The sequence below is a fragment of the Stegodyphus dumicola genome, chromosome 6 (genome assembly GCF_044657685.1).
Source record: "Stegodyphus dumicola isolate Sdum_Otavi_A_Nest chromosome 6, ASM4465768v1".
In the NCBI taxonomy this organism is placed as follows: domain Eukaryota; kingdom Metazoa; phylum Arthropoda; class Arachnida; order Araneae; family Eresidae; genus Stegodyphus; species Stegodyphus dumicola.
Window position 1 is genome coordinate 81,792,603 of NC_140773.1, and position 16,806 is coordinate 81,809,408.

Genomic DNA, 16,806 nt, shown 5'->3' on the forward strand with positions numbered 1-16,806 from the left:
GACTTAACAATTACTTCAGCCTTTAGGTCCTCCCAAGATCTTTTTACCCACTCGCACACTTGTGAAATAGAGGGCCGCTTCATTCTACCTGAGGATGTGAGGGCGTGATGTGGCTCTCCTATCCGCTTGTTCCATCGTTCTCGTACTTTTTCCTTAAATGGCTTACTCACCAACACATCTAAAGGCTGCAATTGGCTAGTCAGTCCGCCAGGAATGACAGCTATCTGGATTTTTAATTCTCTCACTTTATTCTTTATGGTTTCAGTTCTATGGGCGTTATACTGATCCAAAACCAAAAGAGAGGGTTTTCTTAAGAGTCCACCAGGTCGCCTCTCCCATACGTTCTGTAAACACAGTTTCATTCCAGCTTCATCCATTCAGCCTTTCGGGTGAACATGAACAATTAAACCCATTGGAAGTTTTTCTTTCGGATGAGTTTTTCTTTTGAATATGAAAAAGGCAGTAGTTTTGTGCCATCAGCACAACATGTTACAGCTACTGTATATCAGGTTTTTCCATGATCTATTGTTTTTATGGTTATTGATTTAGACCCTTTAATACTCACAGTCTTGTTGCATGGTACATCAAATGTGAGTGGAATTTCATCCATATTTCCTATTTGACTGAGCTCAAAAGAAGTTTTCTTGCGTGCATTTATAACAAACCTATGAAATGCTAGTATTTTTTCTTCATAATCTGCTGGCAATTTCTGTGCAATAGTTGTTTTTGTGAGCATTGATAAGCCTTGCCTTTTCATGAACCTGTAGCACCAGCCCTTAGATTCTGAAAAGTTCTGATTCCCATGTTTTTCTGCAAATCCTTTGGCCTTATTGATTATCATTTTCGTTAAAACATCCCAGATTTCCTCTTATCTATCACCCACATTTTTACAGCATTTTCAATTTCAGACCAAGATGGAGCTGGGCATCGAAAGGTTGTGTTTTTGTTTTTTAGCAGTCTTCAGTTGATCTTCCTGCAGTCGCCAAGTACGTATCATTTTTTTGGTAGGTGGTGGACCAAAATGCCTTGCTGCTGCTCTCTTTCCATGCACTTTGGCATAGTTTAACACTCCTAGTTTATACCGAATTGTATAACTTAATCTCTTGTTTCCTGTAGTTATATTTTCCAGGGTATTTTTTTAAACAGATAGTTTTAAGCACCTATACCGACACATTTATGCAGAGTAGCACCGATACCGACACATGTGTCGGCTGAGTCAAAGAAAGTCTATGTAAAGAAGAAAGGCTCCATAGACGTAATGTGACTGTCGAACCTGTTTGAACTTCGACATCAGCTTCGAGCTTTGGTGCTTTTTGGCGACAGATATTTCACGCATGCGCAAAATAATTATGGCAGATGTAGAAAAAGTTATGTGTGTCTAGACCTTTACCCTGGCCAAAAATAGCATTCAGTATTGAAAGTTAACCTGTGTCCTTCACGTATAAGACACAGGTAACTTTTTTGAGACTAAATTTAGGAAAAAATGTGCGTCTTTATATGCCGTCAAATACGGTATGTCTATAAGAGAAAGCACATGTGCTCTGCATGAACTGAAAGCAAGCAGAGCACATTATGTTGTTACAATTTCTCAAGAAACCTTTCATGTTGCTTGCTATTGAACAAGTTATAACATGGTTTCAATGTGTGATTAAAGAAGTGAAATGCACTTTGCACTAACGCTGTGATTAAATAAAGTTCCGTGTTTCCAGTTTTTGTTTCTTGTTCTTTATGTGCCCTCTTTTCACCCGGTGGTCAAAATTTGAACAATTTTTTACTTCAGTTTTTCCCCCCATGGTTCATATACTGGTTATTCTTTGCTACACTGCGATATGCTCTTACACTAACATATAACCAGCAATTTTATAAAATAATGTTTGCTTTCCTAGGTTCTATAGCATCTCTTTAAGTAAAACATTTTTTATCAGAAAATTTAAATGTAAATTTTCCACAATGCAGAAAATGATATTTCTGATTGCATTGCTATGAAAAAAATGGAAAAAAAAAAAAAAAAAAAAAATCACATAACTAAAATTATTATGGTGATAGGTTATGTTTTTTCCATTTACAGATTAAAAAAATATAAATTAAAATGCATTTTTAATTTAATTTTTTTATATAGATTTGTAGTTAATTTTTCATTATTTATATGTCTTATGTTTTAATTAGCCAACTGATCCTGCATTTGCATCTCAAGAAACAGTTTACAAAGACATTGGTGAAGAGATGCTGCTGCATGCTTTTGAAGGGTATTCATATTAATATCTTTTTTTTTTTTTTTTTTGGTATATGTAGAGTATTTCAGTAAGTTTGAATTTTGATTATAAAAGGAATTTAATACCATAATCTCTGATTAAGATGTAATTAAATCTAATCTAGTTAAAAATTGAAACTAACATAATCTTGTTATATTCTTATTGTATTTAAAATTTGAAAGTTGAAGAATTCTGACATAAATTGCTGAACAATAAAAGTAAGAAAATTAAAAAATTTCGTTTTTCCTCGTAAGTTAACATGTCTCATGTGGATTTACACTGGTGTGCAAAAATTAAGGACGAGACGGTTTTTTCAATATAACTTTGTACAAAAGCTTTCCAAATCAACACATTTAATACCGTAAGATCCCCAATACGTACGGACATGAGTAATGTAAGCAACACTTACTAAAAGAGAAATCAGAGGGATAAAAAGTAGCATGGAGTGCAATGCGACTGAAGGCCGAAATATCCCTGTGATGGGTGTCCAGCAAGAAACATCCGGTCTTTAATAGGGGATATGATCTCCCCTGACTGCTAGGCAGGTTTCACAGCGTCTGCCCTTGCTGAGAATGAGGGTGTCAATGAGTTGTTGAGGCATTGCTGCCCATTCGTCTTGCAGCGCCAATCGAAGCTCCGGAATCATTACTGGTGGTAAGGTACAAGCTGCCAAGCATCTGTCTAGAAAATCCCATACATGCTCGATAGGATTGAGATCGGGAGATCGTGCCGGCCAATCCATACGTTCAATATCCTCGCTCTCTAAGAGCTGTTCGGCAGCTACTGTGCGATGACACTGTGCATTGTCATCCATGAAAAGGAACTGCGGACCCATAGCGCCTCTAAAAAGATGCACATATGGAAGAAGAATCTCGTTACAATAACAGGTCCCGTTGACTGAACCTGCCTCGAAGATGTGAAGGTCTGTACGACTACCAAGCATGATGCCTCCCCAAACGAGAACACCGCCACCTCCATACCTGTCCCTTTCAATGATGTTCGAGGGATGATTGCGGCTTCCCCGCTCTCTCCAGATGAGTATGCGATGAGAATCACTACTCAGACTGAATCTGCTCTCATCTGTAAAGAGTACTCATCCCCATTCATTGTCTCTCCAATTCCGGTGTTCCTAGCACCACAGAGAACGTCTTCTCTGATGGGCAGGTGTTAGAGGTACACACCGTACAGGGCGTCGTGCAAACAGACCACCACCATGCAGTCTTCTGGCCACCGTAAAACGCGATATCGGTCGTCCAGTCGCCTGTGTAATGTGTCTAGCGATTTCTCCCGCTGTCTGCCGCCTGTTTCTTCTGGCCTGTAAGGCAATATACCGATCATCTGTGGGTGTGGTTCCTCGTGGACGACCACTATTAAACCCCCGGATAGCTGTTCCTGTAGTTTGAAATTGTCTCCAAAGTCGTGAAACGATGCTGTGAGCAATTCCGAACTCTGCAGCCACACTTGTCACACTGCGGCCTTCCTCCAACTTCCCAATGATTCGACCTCGGGTAAAAGCGTCCAGATGTTGTCTAACAGATTGATTATTTGCCATTTCACGCTGAGGCAGCAACTCGGTGTGATTTTAACTGCTACATGGCGTGCAATCTCTTTGCCAGAAATACTGATCTTATGCCGACAACATGCTTTATACTACTCAGACACTCCCCCATTACATCTACCTGCATATCTGCGCATGTGCTACCGTACATCACCTTACTTAATCTCCTGATTGGTCATTCTGTCTGCTCTGCCTCTTCGTTCAGCTGATATGCTAATTTTTCGACTTCGTCCTTAATTTTTGCACACCAGTGTATAATCAGTCATAACAATTTTCATCTTTATAGATAGAAACAGGTTTGAAGTTCAGCGTGCATCATTTGATATTTGTTTATTGTTTGGTGAATTTATGAAATGTTTAATGCAAAGGATATAAAATTTCTCCCCTTCCCTTTTTCTCATAAGGTATCCAACTATGTTCAACAACTAAATGTTGGAAAATAGTGCAAATAAATCTATTGGTGGTGTTATTTGCCGAAATTTTACTTACAATGATAAAAACAGGTGATAAACATATTAACAAATTATTTAGTTTTTTTTTTTTTTTTCCTTTCATCTTTGGGTTAAAAATGTGTTAAATTTTATGATTACTAGATATGTTCCCACAAAAATATTTATTATTTATATTTATTAAGGTATAAGGAATTAATAGACTAAAGTCTAAGTGATAAAGTAAAACGTCTAATAAATATACCTGTGTGAGTACATGCACTAGCTATTTTTTGAGAAATTTCTCTCATTTCTATTAAAATTGTCTGAAAATTTTTAGATATGTATATAAATCTAAACTTTTAATTTATTTAATTCACAATATTTCATAGACTATATGTGAAAATAAAGAAGAAAGGTTTCATAAAATTACTATAATAGTATTTTAAGTAAAAATTTTTTCATAACAGAAAAGTTAGAATGTCAAGTTTTTCAAAGGAAAAAAATTGTGTTTAATGTAATGCAAATATGAAAAAAGAAAAAGCAAATTTTGCTAAGTATGAAAATTAAATGACCTAACTAATCTTGTTACCAATATTAAATATAAAAGTTCAAAATCATCTTTCAAACATCACCAAAAGCATTCAAATGATAAATTCTCATTTAAAAATTATTTAAAGTAGTCTGTGTACCTTTATATCAGTTTTCGGGTTCTTAAACAGAAACTTCCAGTTCATGGCATACAACAAGAACAGCCATAATTCAGGTTCTAATGGCCAAAGAGGCAAAGTAGTTGAAAGCTTTATGTATAAGCTTTAAAATAAAGTAATAAAAAGTTTTTGAAAAATTTCATCTAAAATGATGATTGGAAAGTAGTCGGATACTTAGGTGGCTATGAAAAACACTGTACAAATGAGAGAATAAAGATATTTTCTTAATAGAAGTTCTGTTCAGTTTTTATCACATTGAATTGTTTATTATACATTCAACTTTATTAATAGAATATTGGATATTAATATATATTAATAGAATTATTAAAGATATTAATAGAATTTATTACAATAGGCATTAATGAACTACTTTATGTCTTTCAGGTATAATGTATGCATTTTTGCATATGGTCAAACAGGAGCAGGGAAAAGTTATACCATGATGGGTAAACAGGAAGAAGGCCAAGAAGGAATAATTCCTCATATCTGCAAAGACCTTTTTCGTAAAATTAAAGACGCCCAAAATGATGATACCCTTTATTCAGTGGAGGTGGGGAAAAATAGCTTATTATGCACTTAATCTTGCATTTTTCATGTACTCAATTCATGTGCTTTTATGATGTCGTCATATTTCTTAAAATGTATCATAGTTTAATTAGAAATTGTTTAGAATAAGATTTCAATTCAGTCTTAGATTTGTGTTTATTTTAGGGAAATCTGCATGCATTTCAAGATAATTGCCACATATCCTCTTCAGTTGAGGGGGGGGGGAATTCTAATTTTAATCAGATAAATGTCTGTGCATTTTGAACATATTGTAGGCAAGTTTTTCTTCTTCAAAGAGAGTAAAACTTTTATGTGCCATTTTCCAGACATTGCTTAAATAGCAATGATAAATAGATAAAATGATAAAATTAAATAGATAAAATGGAATTAATATAAATGCAATATATAGAATGCTCTGTGGCAAATAGGCTGGTCTCGAGCTCTTTTACAAGCTGTGATTCAAAAGTTTCAAGACTTACCTCAGAACTAGAAATTTATTGGACATTAAACTACAGTGGACTAAAATTCTTCAAAATATGATCCTTCAGCATCAACACAGCGCTGCCAGCACATCTTCCACTGTTCGTAGCCCTTGTGGAAGGCCTCGGGCTTAATGCTGTCAAGGGCTCTCGTTGAACCTGCTGGATGGCGTCGATGGAGTCAAATCGCTTCCCTTTTAGGCCTGTCTTGATTCGGGGGAAGAGGTAAAAGTCACTTGGAGCCAAGTCGGGGCTGTAGGGCGGCTGCGGCAATGTTGTCACGTTGAACTTGACCAAAACTTCGGCAGCAGTGTGTGAGCGAGCGCATTGTCGTAGTGGAGAATACAATCGCCCTTGATCGCCGGGCGGACTCAATCCCTCAAGAGGTGGAGCACTCCAGGGTAAAAGTCACCTGTAACAGTCTGTGCACAATCAACAAACTCCTTGTGAATCACTTCTTTACCATAATAAATAAATAAATAAATAAATAAATCAGCATGCACTTCACACGCAAGTTGCTCATGCGAGCTTTCTTGGGCTTCGGCGAGGATGCAGTGTGCCATTCTGAGCTTTGACGCTTTGACTCAGGATCGTACTCGTAGACCCAGGTCCCATCACCAGTAACCACTTTCTCCAGAAGGTTTGGATCAACATTCAACCGTTGGAGCATTTCGTGGCAAACAGTCATGCGCCGTTTCTTGTGATCCACTGACAAAACTTTTGGTATCAGTTTGGCATACACTTTTTGCATCATCAAATTCTCCGTCACAATCCTCCACATCGTACTCTGACTGAGTCTCAGTTCATCCGGCAATTAATCTGGTAGTAGGATGACGATGATTGTTTAAAAGTTCCCATACTCTCTCTACATATTGATCCGTTTGGCTTGATGATGGCCTCCCAGAGCGATCGTCGTCTTCAACATTTCCGTGGCCATTTTTGAAACATTTTTGCCACATGAATACCATTGCATGGGACATGGCTTCTTCCTTAAAGGCCTCTTGAATCATACCGAGAGTCTCTGTGGTGATTTTGTTCAATCACACACAAAATTTAATAGCATAATGTTGCTCCAAGTGCTGCTCCATTTTTGCCTCTCGCACTTTTCAACCGAGGTCAATGACACGCACTCACGCTGCAAGCGATGCGTACTCTCAAGTGTTCCGGAGGCAACTGCTGCAGTGTTAGTTCATTCCCTGAGACCCCCCACTCGGCGGAACCGGCCCGTGCGTGCTCCCCTACTCAGAAGTGAACCAATTTTGAAACTTCTGATTCACACCCTGTGTAACATGTTGAGTTATTTTTTAATTAATGCTAATATAAAATTGAATTTTGCTTGATTTTAAATTGATTGTTAATCTCAACTGTTAACTGAATTATTATTATATCTTTTACTCACAATATTATTGTCAATGTTTTCAATTAGGTAAGTTACATGGAAATATACTGTGAAAGAGTACGGGATCTTCTTAATCCTAAAAATAAAAATAATCTCAGAGTCAGAGAACATCCTTTATTGGGCCCATATGTTGAAGATCTGTCAAAACTTGCTGTTACCTCTTATCAAGATATTCATGATTTAATGGATGAAGGAAACAAGGCAAGGTAAATTGATTTCTTTTAATCTGAATTTATAAAACTGTGTGAAATCTGTTAGTAAATTTGTATGATTAAATCTCAAATTTAATCAATCATGCTAACTTTGAAATTGCTAATATTTTATTAATAGTATGCCTAAAAAATGTTTACTTGAAAAATTATATGATGTGATTCTTTGTTTATGAAAACCAATAATTGAATCTCTGTCCCTATGTAAATGAATGAATCTTTTATGTAAAACATAGATAGTATAAAATAGTTTAGAAATATGTATGTCTTATAATGAATTATAATAGAATGCATCAGATTGTAAATTCAGGGTGTAGGTAGAGTCAAAAATAAAGAATGTAAGGAAACAATCATCTTGTTACAGGAGAATTTCAATGATAGTAATTCATTACTTCATTACTTTGCTTTTTGAGAAGTTTAATTAGTGCATGCACCCCTTACAAATGTAATAGCACTCTTATAAAATGTGTTCAAAATAGTAAAGTAAATCATGTGATTCATGATGTATTTACTCAAGAACACTAGCAGTTCCTTATCTCATTCATTGGAATTTTATTCTACACATAGAATTCATATTATAAAAAATAACATACTCATTAAAATTTGCTTATGTTTAAACTAAGTACTATTTTGTTCCATTCTTTATGTAGAAAAGTTACTGTATTAAAAACAAGGAAAGTGAAAAATTCATCTTTATTATTAAGTTAATATTTCTATTATAAGCATTTTGCTGGAATTGAAATAATAAAAGTATTTATATTATTTAAATAAAAAATTATAAATGAAAGAAATCTTTTATGAGTTATTTTCTAGGTATTATCTGTCTTATAATTATCTGATAACTCCTTCTTATTTAGGTGTAAAAAGAGGTAATTATTTTGTTCGAATTTTTTCTTAAAGAATTTTATTGGAGTAGAAGGAAACTCCCTGCAATGATAATTATGTTAATTACAGTCAGTGGCTCATTTTGCATATTGAATGGGATGTTTTCTTTAAAATTAAATCTCATAACTATCCTATTAATAACATTCTTTAATTTAATAAATTTTTTCATTAAAAATATGCTATATTTATTGTTGTTTGTATAAATTATTAATTGGGCATTGCATAGATTTTGTCCATATGCTAATGTCAAAGTATTATTCAATTATTTTCTAAATTTTAGAATTAATATAATTATAAAAATTATGATATCGGAATTATTATTTGTGACATTTCTAGGACTGTTGCTGCTACTAACATGAATGAAACTAGTAGTCGATCTCATGCTGTTTTTACAATTATTTTTACGCAGAGGAAACATGACAAGAGCAGTGGTCTTACTGCTGAAAAGGTAAAGTAAAATTATGTCAAAATGAAACTTGTTAGCACTTTAATTTTTTAATATATTTTTTAAATACATGTTTTTACTGCCCCTCCCTCAATGAGAACTTACTTGTTTTATTAAGAAATTACTCTATAGTACATGTAAAATTAGCAAAGTAGTCTTTAATACACACATTCCAGAACTTGAGGTATAGTCTTTATCATTCGCAGTAATAACATATTTGTTAACTATTAAATTGACATTAAAATGCTGTATACTTGAATATTATTTTCAGAGAATATATTTATATATAGTTCAAACTGTTTTGAAATTTTAAATGACGTAATGAAGAATTGTTTTGCTCATTCTTAATTTTTGCATGTTGTATTACTGTACTTAAATTTATAATAAAGGTGTTCTCGTATTTTAAGTTTTAAATAGTGTTATATTAATAAATTTTGCATGTTTAATACCTCTCCCTTTCAAATTAGGTCAGCAAAATCAGTTTGGTTGATTTAGCAGGAAGTGAGCGAGCAGATTCCACTGGAGCGCAAGGAACTCGTCTAAAGGAAGGAGCAAACATAAACAAATCTCTGACTACTTTGGGAAAAGTTATATCTGCTTTAGCTGAAATTGTAAGCGAAATTGTTTTTCCTGCTATAAATTAAGAAAATAATTTTTAATATATGTGTATATGTATGTTATATGTTTAGCGGGTTTTAACGAAAGTTTTCTGCCTCTGCAAAAATTGTTTGCACAAACAGTTCATGTTAGCATGTTTGATCATATTTTGTCAAATGATTTCTGGCATTTGAAAGAGACTTGCTTTAGAACATTGTGTGTTGAAATTTGTAAAAAAATATCATTATCATTAGGTACATTATGTGTCTGAAATAGAACTATTACGCTACCAGATTAGAACTATCATTTACTTCCAGTTCTGTTGCAAAAAATCAGCCACAGATTGTCATTAAATCATGTGAATAGCTTTAAGTACTAATGTTTTATCATATGACACTATGAAAGTTTGATACTGAAAGTTCAAAAACAAGGATTATTACATTCAAGGAGTAGAATGCTGTGGCCGGCCTGCGAGAACTTGTGGAAGAAGATCAGTATGCAACAACTCAATTGCTTGCTAAGGAGTTAGATGTTAGTGCCATGTCCATTAGTCACACTATGCATCACATAAACATGATGTACAAGGTCAATCGCTGGGTACCACATGGGCTGACTTAAGCAGACAAGGACAGCGTATTCAGGCATGCACTAATCTGCTTGAATATTAATGCAAAGACAAAATTCTGGAATGGATCATCACTTGTAATGAAAAGTGGATTTACTTCAATAGCACAAGAGGGTTCGTCTGCACCCGGTGAGCCCATTGTCAGTGTCGCAAACTGCAATTTGACTGACAAAAAGATCATGCTTTGTATCTGGCGGAATTGCTATAGTATTATCCACAACGAGTATCTGCAAGAAGGTAAAACCCAGGACAATAAAGTGTACAGCGAGATGCTAGTCCATGTTGATGCTGCTATCAAGGATAAATCTAGAATTGAGTTCTCGTATAAAAAAATAATGTTCCATCAAGATAACACAAGACTACATATGTCTGCATTCATTGACTGGAATCTGTATGGACTCAAATGGGATCTCAAATGGACTCAAATGGGATCCCACCAAAAAGCCCCAACATCACTCCTTCGGACTTCTATTTTTCACACCTGCAGCTATAGAATCACACCTGCAGAATCTTGCTGCTGCTATCTTCCATTCTGCACAGGATGTTCAAAATGAGGTTTATCTGTTTTTGGACTTGCGGCCGCTGAGTTTCTGCAGCCAAAGTCTCTGAAAAACTACCAAAACATTGGCAGAAATTATAGATTTTGGGTGGTGGTTACTATCTGTACTAAAGGTACTTACTGCCTTCATTTCCCCCCCCTAACTTTATTAAGAATGTTTTTTGAAGGAAAACTTTCATTACAACCATGTATATAAATGAATGTTAAATTAAGAAATTAGAAATAACTGTCATAATTTTTAATCAGAATTTGAGAAATTGGTTCAAGCAGGAATTTGAGCATTTTTAAGAATGTGCGTTTATAAAATAAATTAATATAATTATGTGAGGAAATTTAGTATGTTTTATTTAATTCACTTTATTTAATTACTGGTATAATTTTACTGTCAATTACTGGTATTTTAAATTATTTAATTACTGTCAATTACTGGTATTTTAAATTATTTAATTACTGTCAATTACTGGTACTTTATTAAATGGCTTTGTAAAGTATTGAATTTTTGTTCTAGTTACCTTCTGATAGCCTATACATTATTCTATTCAGTTCCACATTATTTTTATAACTTATAAAAAATGTGTTTTATGATATCTTTGTGTTATACTTAGTAATACTTAGCTAAACTTAAAATTATAATATATTTCAGTAATCGAATGTCATCTCTATTTACATATAATAAAATTATTAGCATTAATAAATGGCAACAGGATTTGAATTTCATTTTTTAAAAAAATTTGTAAATGAATTACATAAAAAATATTAAAATAAATAAATCATGTAGAAAATGTATTGAATTTATGTGTACATAGTTTATTAGAGGCTAATCCATTTGTTAAAAGTAGTTTTTTTTAAGTAAGGGTGAACTATGGTAGCCAGGTATAAAATGAAATAGTATTATAAATATATAATATTAAGCTGTAACTTCATATGTGTAAGCCTTCGTTTGTGTTAAGAAATAAGAATATAAAAATAATGCTTACAGAATCCAGTTAAATCATTTAAGGGATGCTAATGAATTTAATTTTACATTTTTTTATTGCTGAATAGGTGCTAATTTTTTGTAACATTTAATGTGAAAGTAACTCTATTCGTTTGTGACAATTTAATGTAAAAGTAACTATTCAGTCCCTAAGTACAAGCTTGCGATGTTTTAGTACTTTAGTTTAGCATTTTCAATAGGAAAATGGATAGGTTTTTTTGTCATCCAGAGCTGTTTCGTTTTTTGGGGTAAGGATCAGTATGAAAATGCAAAATGGCAAAATAAAATCAGTACTGCGTATCATCTGTTACTGTTACTATCCAGATTTTACTGAATTGAATTCATTTTGGATCAGTTGTATGAGAAAACACAAAAGTTTTTAGCAGTGTTAAGTTAAATGGGCAGACTCCTATGAAATCTAAAATTAATGTTGTAAAATCTCATTTTTACTCCTTTCCTTATGCATGTGGGAATTATGTTTATTCTGAATTGATATTCTTTTATGCTAATTGCATGCATTGTTAGAGTTGCTAGGCCTATTTATAGATTTCATGCAGACATTTACATTTTGTGCTAAATTGTCTCCTGTTAGCTAAAGAGTATTAAAATAAATTTACTGAATTTTTTTAAATCAATGTAATTTATTTTATTTGGCTTCTTACATAAATTATTTGTTTGAACATTATGATTAACACTCTGAATGACCTGCTTTTTGAATCTGTTCAAGGAGACCTGTATTTAAACAGCACTTGCTAAATTTAAAGACCTCCCGGTGGCAAAGTGGCTAGTGCATCACACAGCTGCACCACAGGTCCGGACTTTGATCCCCGGGCTGGGCGAGGTTGACTAAGCCTTGCCATTGACTCAAGGTTGGCATTTCATCCCTTGAGTGGGTCAATAAAATGAGTACCAAGTTCGCTTGAGAACTAAACACTGGGGGTCATGTGACAGGCTGAACACTTGCCCAGGGTATATGCTGATGCACTCCGGAGCCCAAGGTCAAGAAAGCAGATTTCGGGGCACTGCAGGCTGCGGCCCACTAGAGCTGTTGTGGCACAGAATTTTTTTTTTTTCGGGGGGGGGGGAGAGCTAAATTTGAATAATTGCCTGTTTTAGTCTCTGATATCATAAACTTCCATTCATTAAGATGGTATTTTCATCATTAAAGAAAGTAAGAAAGCTACATATTTTAAATTATAAACTTTTATTATATACAAAGTGTTAAAAAAATCTGATGACTGTATAAAGGCAGTCATGCAACTCAGAGGGTTAATTGTGACATTTCATAAAATAATAAAGCACAGATAAGCTCTTCTAATCAATAAAATTATTACTTGTCTTATAATGATAGTTTGTTATAAAAAATATAATTCTTAATTTAATGCTTATATTAGGGTTTTATTATTGATTACGTTTTGAACTTATAAGCATTCTAATTCTTTCCTTTTTTTCATTTGTGTGCTTACTATGAAGGCTGTAAGTATAAAAGAAGCTTACCTTTAACTAATTTAAATAAATAAATAAGTATATTAAAATATACATTTAGGTTTTTTAGACTTTTATTTATTTATTGAATTCATCAAAACTGTTTATTGATTTAAAATATTTTTTATTAAATTTTTAGGCAACTAAAAAGAAGAAAAAAGCTGATTTTATTCCATACCGTGATTCTGCTTTAACATGGTTATTACGAGAAAATCTTGGTATGATTCCTTGTTACTTTTTAAAATTTAAATTTACATTATCAAATTCAGATATTTAGAATACATTGTTATAAAAAATTTTATAAAGAAAAACAAAAAGGGGTTACTCTAAATAAAATATTTAAAAAAGTGACAGAAATTGTAAAACGGGACTTGTAATATTAAATAAATTTTGTAGATTTTGACAAAGTAGGAGTGTTCATAAAATTATTAGTTTGTATTATCAAATAAAAATGTTTATAATACATTCAAAAAAAGAAAAGAAAGAAAGAACATTGATAGTCTAAAAGGATAGAAAAAGGGAACAGATGCATGAAATCAAATGTAAAGTCATAGTTTGGTTTTAAAGACCAGACTTGAAATTATCATGTAAACTTAATAGATTTTGATAAACATAGAAGGCTTCACAAATAATTGAGAATTGTTTTTGAATAAATTAAGAAGGGGAGTGAGAAAGTGTTCAAGAGACCATTAAGTGATGTTTTCTCACTCCCTTTCTGACGATGAATCGTGAGTCTCTTCTCGTGGTGAAAAAAATTCAATTTTTTAATTCATATTTCAATGGAAAGTTTTAAGATTGATTTCTATATAAGAGCTGCAGAAAATATAATTTAATCACACATTATTTTAACTTCAATACTAAATCAGTGACAGCACATTTTAATTTGAAAAAAAATCTTTTTCTAGTTATGTGTAACTCTGGAATATATATTTGTTGTCTGAAATCTATTTTTTGAGTAATTTTACCGAGTTTTAATTGTTTCAGCTGAAATCTTTTCCAAGTCATAGAAAAGCAATGATTATATCTTTTTTTTTTTTTTTTCATTGTCAGCTGTTGAGTAAATCCTTTGAAATCTTCTTGATTCCTGAGAAATTATTTTTGTATATTTATCAGGAAATTATAAGTTCTTTTAAAATGCAATTAATTAACTTATTTTAAAGTTTTACTGTATTTTGATATGTCTTGCTTATCCAGGTGGAAATTCTAAAACTGCTATGATTGCTGCAATTAGTCCAGCTGATATAAATTATGATGAAACACTAAGTACTCTGAGGTAAGTCTATTAATAAAATTTTCTTTTCATGATAGCTTTTAGTTGTCATTTTTTTAGTATGCATTATTGTCATAATATGCATATTAATATTTTGTTAAGTAATATACTGTGTACCATGTTGTTTTTGAAATTTTTGTTCTTTAAAAGACCTTGAGAGTTAAATGCAGTAGTACGTGTAGAACCAAGGTTCTCTTCCTAAAGGAGTACAAATTGCACTAAGTTGAAAACATAAGATTTAATTGGTAACTTTCCTTAAGTTTAATAAAATAGATGAACATATCTTGTCAGACTATGACATATTAGTGAAATCGTACGATGGATAACATGCGATTGTATTTGACTGGTACAACATGATTTGAGCCTGCTTAACAGTTTATTCAGTCAGGCAAGTACTTGGTGATGTAGTAAAACTATCCAGAATACTCGGGCTAGACTCTTATTAGAATGTAGCCTTCCACTGCAATATTCCATGTTAGGACTACATTGCCGAAACATGCTCAAAAGAATCACGGCTACTGGCCACCTTACAAACACCCCAAATAGGGATATCAGGAAGGACACAGTCTTCAGCAGCATCAGAAGGACATAGTCTTCAGCAGAACTGGAAGGACACTCAGTTGACACCATACACTCTTTCTCTCTTCGTCGGGAGGATTCTACTTCTGCTATAGTTGACCTTTTCTGCTCAGTGCAATCGCAAATGTGAGGAATGCAAATTTCAACATTGTGAGAGAAATTTTTTGTGTTATAATTAATGTTTTAAACAAATCTGTTTGTACCTTAAATGTTCTACGTATGGGTCTTTTATCTGGGTTATAATTCTAAACTTTGATTTCTAAATAAGAAAGCATTTGATATGGATATTTGCAGTATTTTGCTGATTTCTATTATCCATCCAGTATGTAGGTTTGCATTCCGAAAGTGCTGTTTTTATTACTACAAAATCAAAACAATCTGTTGGTGAAGTATAAGAGGACTTCAACCTCTTGACAGCCACAGTTTTCTTTCTCCACTCTTTGCCCACTGCTGGGGATTTTTTTTTTTTTTTAACATGTGATACTAGTGGTGTGCATAACACTAAAAAATTAATTAATTTATAAAATTTTTCCTAGTAAACATTACACTGTAGACAACTGCTTCCTTTCCCATTTCCCCCCGGGGGGGGGCTTCCACTAAATTTAACTCAATATGAAAATTTTTGAAGCAATTAATAATGCACAGGGCAATCTTAAATGAACACACTCTTTATAATCTATGATAATTACTTAATATATGATACTGTTTTCAAAAAAAATGTTCTGGTGTACTGATGAGTATGTTCATCCATGGCAGTCAACAGGTTAAACGAATATGACCAGAAAATAGAATTTTGATGCCTACCTCTTTTGTCACTTTTTTCAAAAAATTTAACAGCAGTTTCAGATGTATGCCTTGTAGTATTACTGTGATGGAGTTGTTTTCATGAAGAACTTAGTGGATAAAGAAATATAATTTTGTCTTTAAATGTTGAAGCTAAAACTTTGTTTTCTTCAGATGTAATCTTCCTTCAGATATTCATTGTCCTCACCCAATGTAAAAGCAATGCTTGTTATTTCAAATGAGATTTGTCCCTGAGGGTCTATTCTTTTCATTTTGCGATTTTGCATTGAATCTGAATGTCCGTCTCACTTTTCAAACTGTTGCCACCAAATATTATTGCCCTGTATTATATTCGAAGGAATTAAATAATGAAGAATCTGCATAAATGTATGTAGGTTTCTCGCATTGTGATAAAAAAAACGGTACGTAGTGCCATCGAATTTTGAATGGTATAATCCTACTGTGAATATGGGTATCTGTAAGCGCAAATTTGAAATTTGGAATTTGTTTTATGATCCATTTCATATTTTGTAGAACTTTAACAAATGTTTGATTAACAAGCTCAAGGATTTCAAAGCAAGCAATGGCAATGTTGTACAGAAAAAACATTTTTATCTCCAGCACGTGAGACTGTGTATTGGAAATTCTAAATATATGCTCAATTTAAAATTCTTTTGCGATATTGCTTTTGAACTGAATTTTATGGTATAAGTGCAAAGGATATAATATTTAATAAATAAAAGTAACGTACAAAATGAAAAAAAAAAAAACACTTTTAGATATTATTTAAAATCTGAAATCGTTCAGATTTTCTTTTCTTATTTTTATATTTAGTATAAAATTTTTTATTATACATTTAAAAATGTTGATTCTGTGATTTCACAATGATTTTAAGTCACAGAATAAATTTCTGCTTTTTAGGAAGAATAGAAATATAGTGTTTGAATCAAAATCTGTTTATATGAGCTATTTGTAAAACAATTTTGGCTTCATCAGAGAACAGTTAAGATTCAAAATGATG

The 16,806-nt window shown here is 32.8% G+C and overlaps 1 protein-coding gene across 13 annotated transcripts in view; it reads left to right on the plus strand.

Moving 5' to 3' along the window:
* The window catches only part of unc-104 (kinesin family member unc-104), a 248,891-nt gene that overhangs the window by 48,630 nt on the left and 183,455 nt on the right, over positions 1–16,806 (plus strand). For all 13 annotated transcript variants that reach the window (XM_085818584.1, XM_085818589.1, XM_085818586.1 and 10 more), the window contains exons 4-10: positions 2,167–2,246; positions 5,333–5,498; positions 7,400–7,578; positions 8,803–8,914; positions 9,379–9,522; positions 13,293–13,371; positions 14,348–14,426. In XM_085818584.1, the coding sequence (XP_085674710.1) occupies positions 2,167–2,246; positions 5,333–5,498; positions 7,400–7,578; positions 8,803–8,914; positions 9,379–9,522; positions 13,293–13,371; positions 14,348–14,426 (839 nt within the window). The remainder of the gene's footprint in view (positions 1–2,166; positions 2,247–5,332; positions 5,499–7,399; positions 7,579–8,802; positions 8,915–9,378; positions 9,523–13,292; positions 13,372–14,347; positions 14,427–16,806) is intronic.